This window comes from Gavialis gangeticus, unplaced genomic scaffold (assembly GCF_001723915.1).
Source record: "Gavialis gangeticus isolate Ggan-Ray unplaced genomic scaffold, GavGan_comp1, whole genome shotgun sequence".
Classification (NCBI taxonomy): Eukaryota; Metazoa; Chordata; order Crocodylia; family Gavialidae; genus Gavialis; species Gavialis gangeticus.
In genome coordinates, this window is record NW_017728979.1 from 1 (window position 1) to 530 (window position 530).

The following is a 530-nucleotide window of genomic DNA, read 5'->3' on the forward strand; positions in this document are numbered from 1 at the left end:
GTTGTGTGGTGTGAAGGAGGGAATTTAAACCAGCTTCTTGGCCTCAAAGAAGCTCTTCAGATGCCGCATCTGCCAGACACCAGTGAGGATGAGAATGATGGTCTGGGCGATGGACCACCAGAGCACCCGCTGGTTGGTGCTCTCGCTAGTCATCCGGAACCTCTCCTCGCGGTACTGGGGGAGGCGGGTGGAAAAAAAATCACAAAGGAAGGTTGGACCAGGACTAAAACCACCCCCACAGCCTCCTCAGTGTCCCCTGGCACTGCCCCGGCCTGTGCCCTCTGATAACAGCTGCAGCTTTGATGACTGCCCCCCCCTCAAAAAAAACCATGCAGCCATAGCGCTCCCAGTGTCCCCACCAGTGCCCTGCCTAGGGCTCCCAATAAAACCCCCAGTACTCCCCTCATGCTTCTAGTACCTTCCCCAGCATTCCCAATGCCACCTCAGTGCTCCTTGTACCCCCTTCTATTGGGTGCTCCCTGTACCGCGCCCCCCCCGGAGGATGGAGGTAGAGTTGCCCCCTTTTCCTT

The 530-nt window shown here is 57.5% G+C and overlaps 1 protein-coding gene across 1 annotated transcript in view; it reads right to left on the reverse strand.

The window, feature by feature from the left end:
* Nucleotides 1-6: 6 nt before the first annotated feature.
* Nucleotides 7-530, reverse strand: part of LOC109291303 (transmembrane emp24 domain-containing protein 4) — a 7,227-nt gene continuing 6,703 nt past the window's right edge. Inside the window, exon 5 of the mRNA XM_019508251.1 lies at nt 7-174. Coding sequence (XP_019363796.1) covers nt 25-174 — 150 coding nt within the window. The 3' untranslated portion in view covers nt 7-24. The remainder of the gene's footprint in view (nt 175-530) is intronic.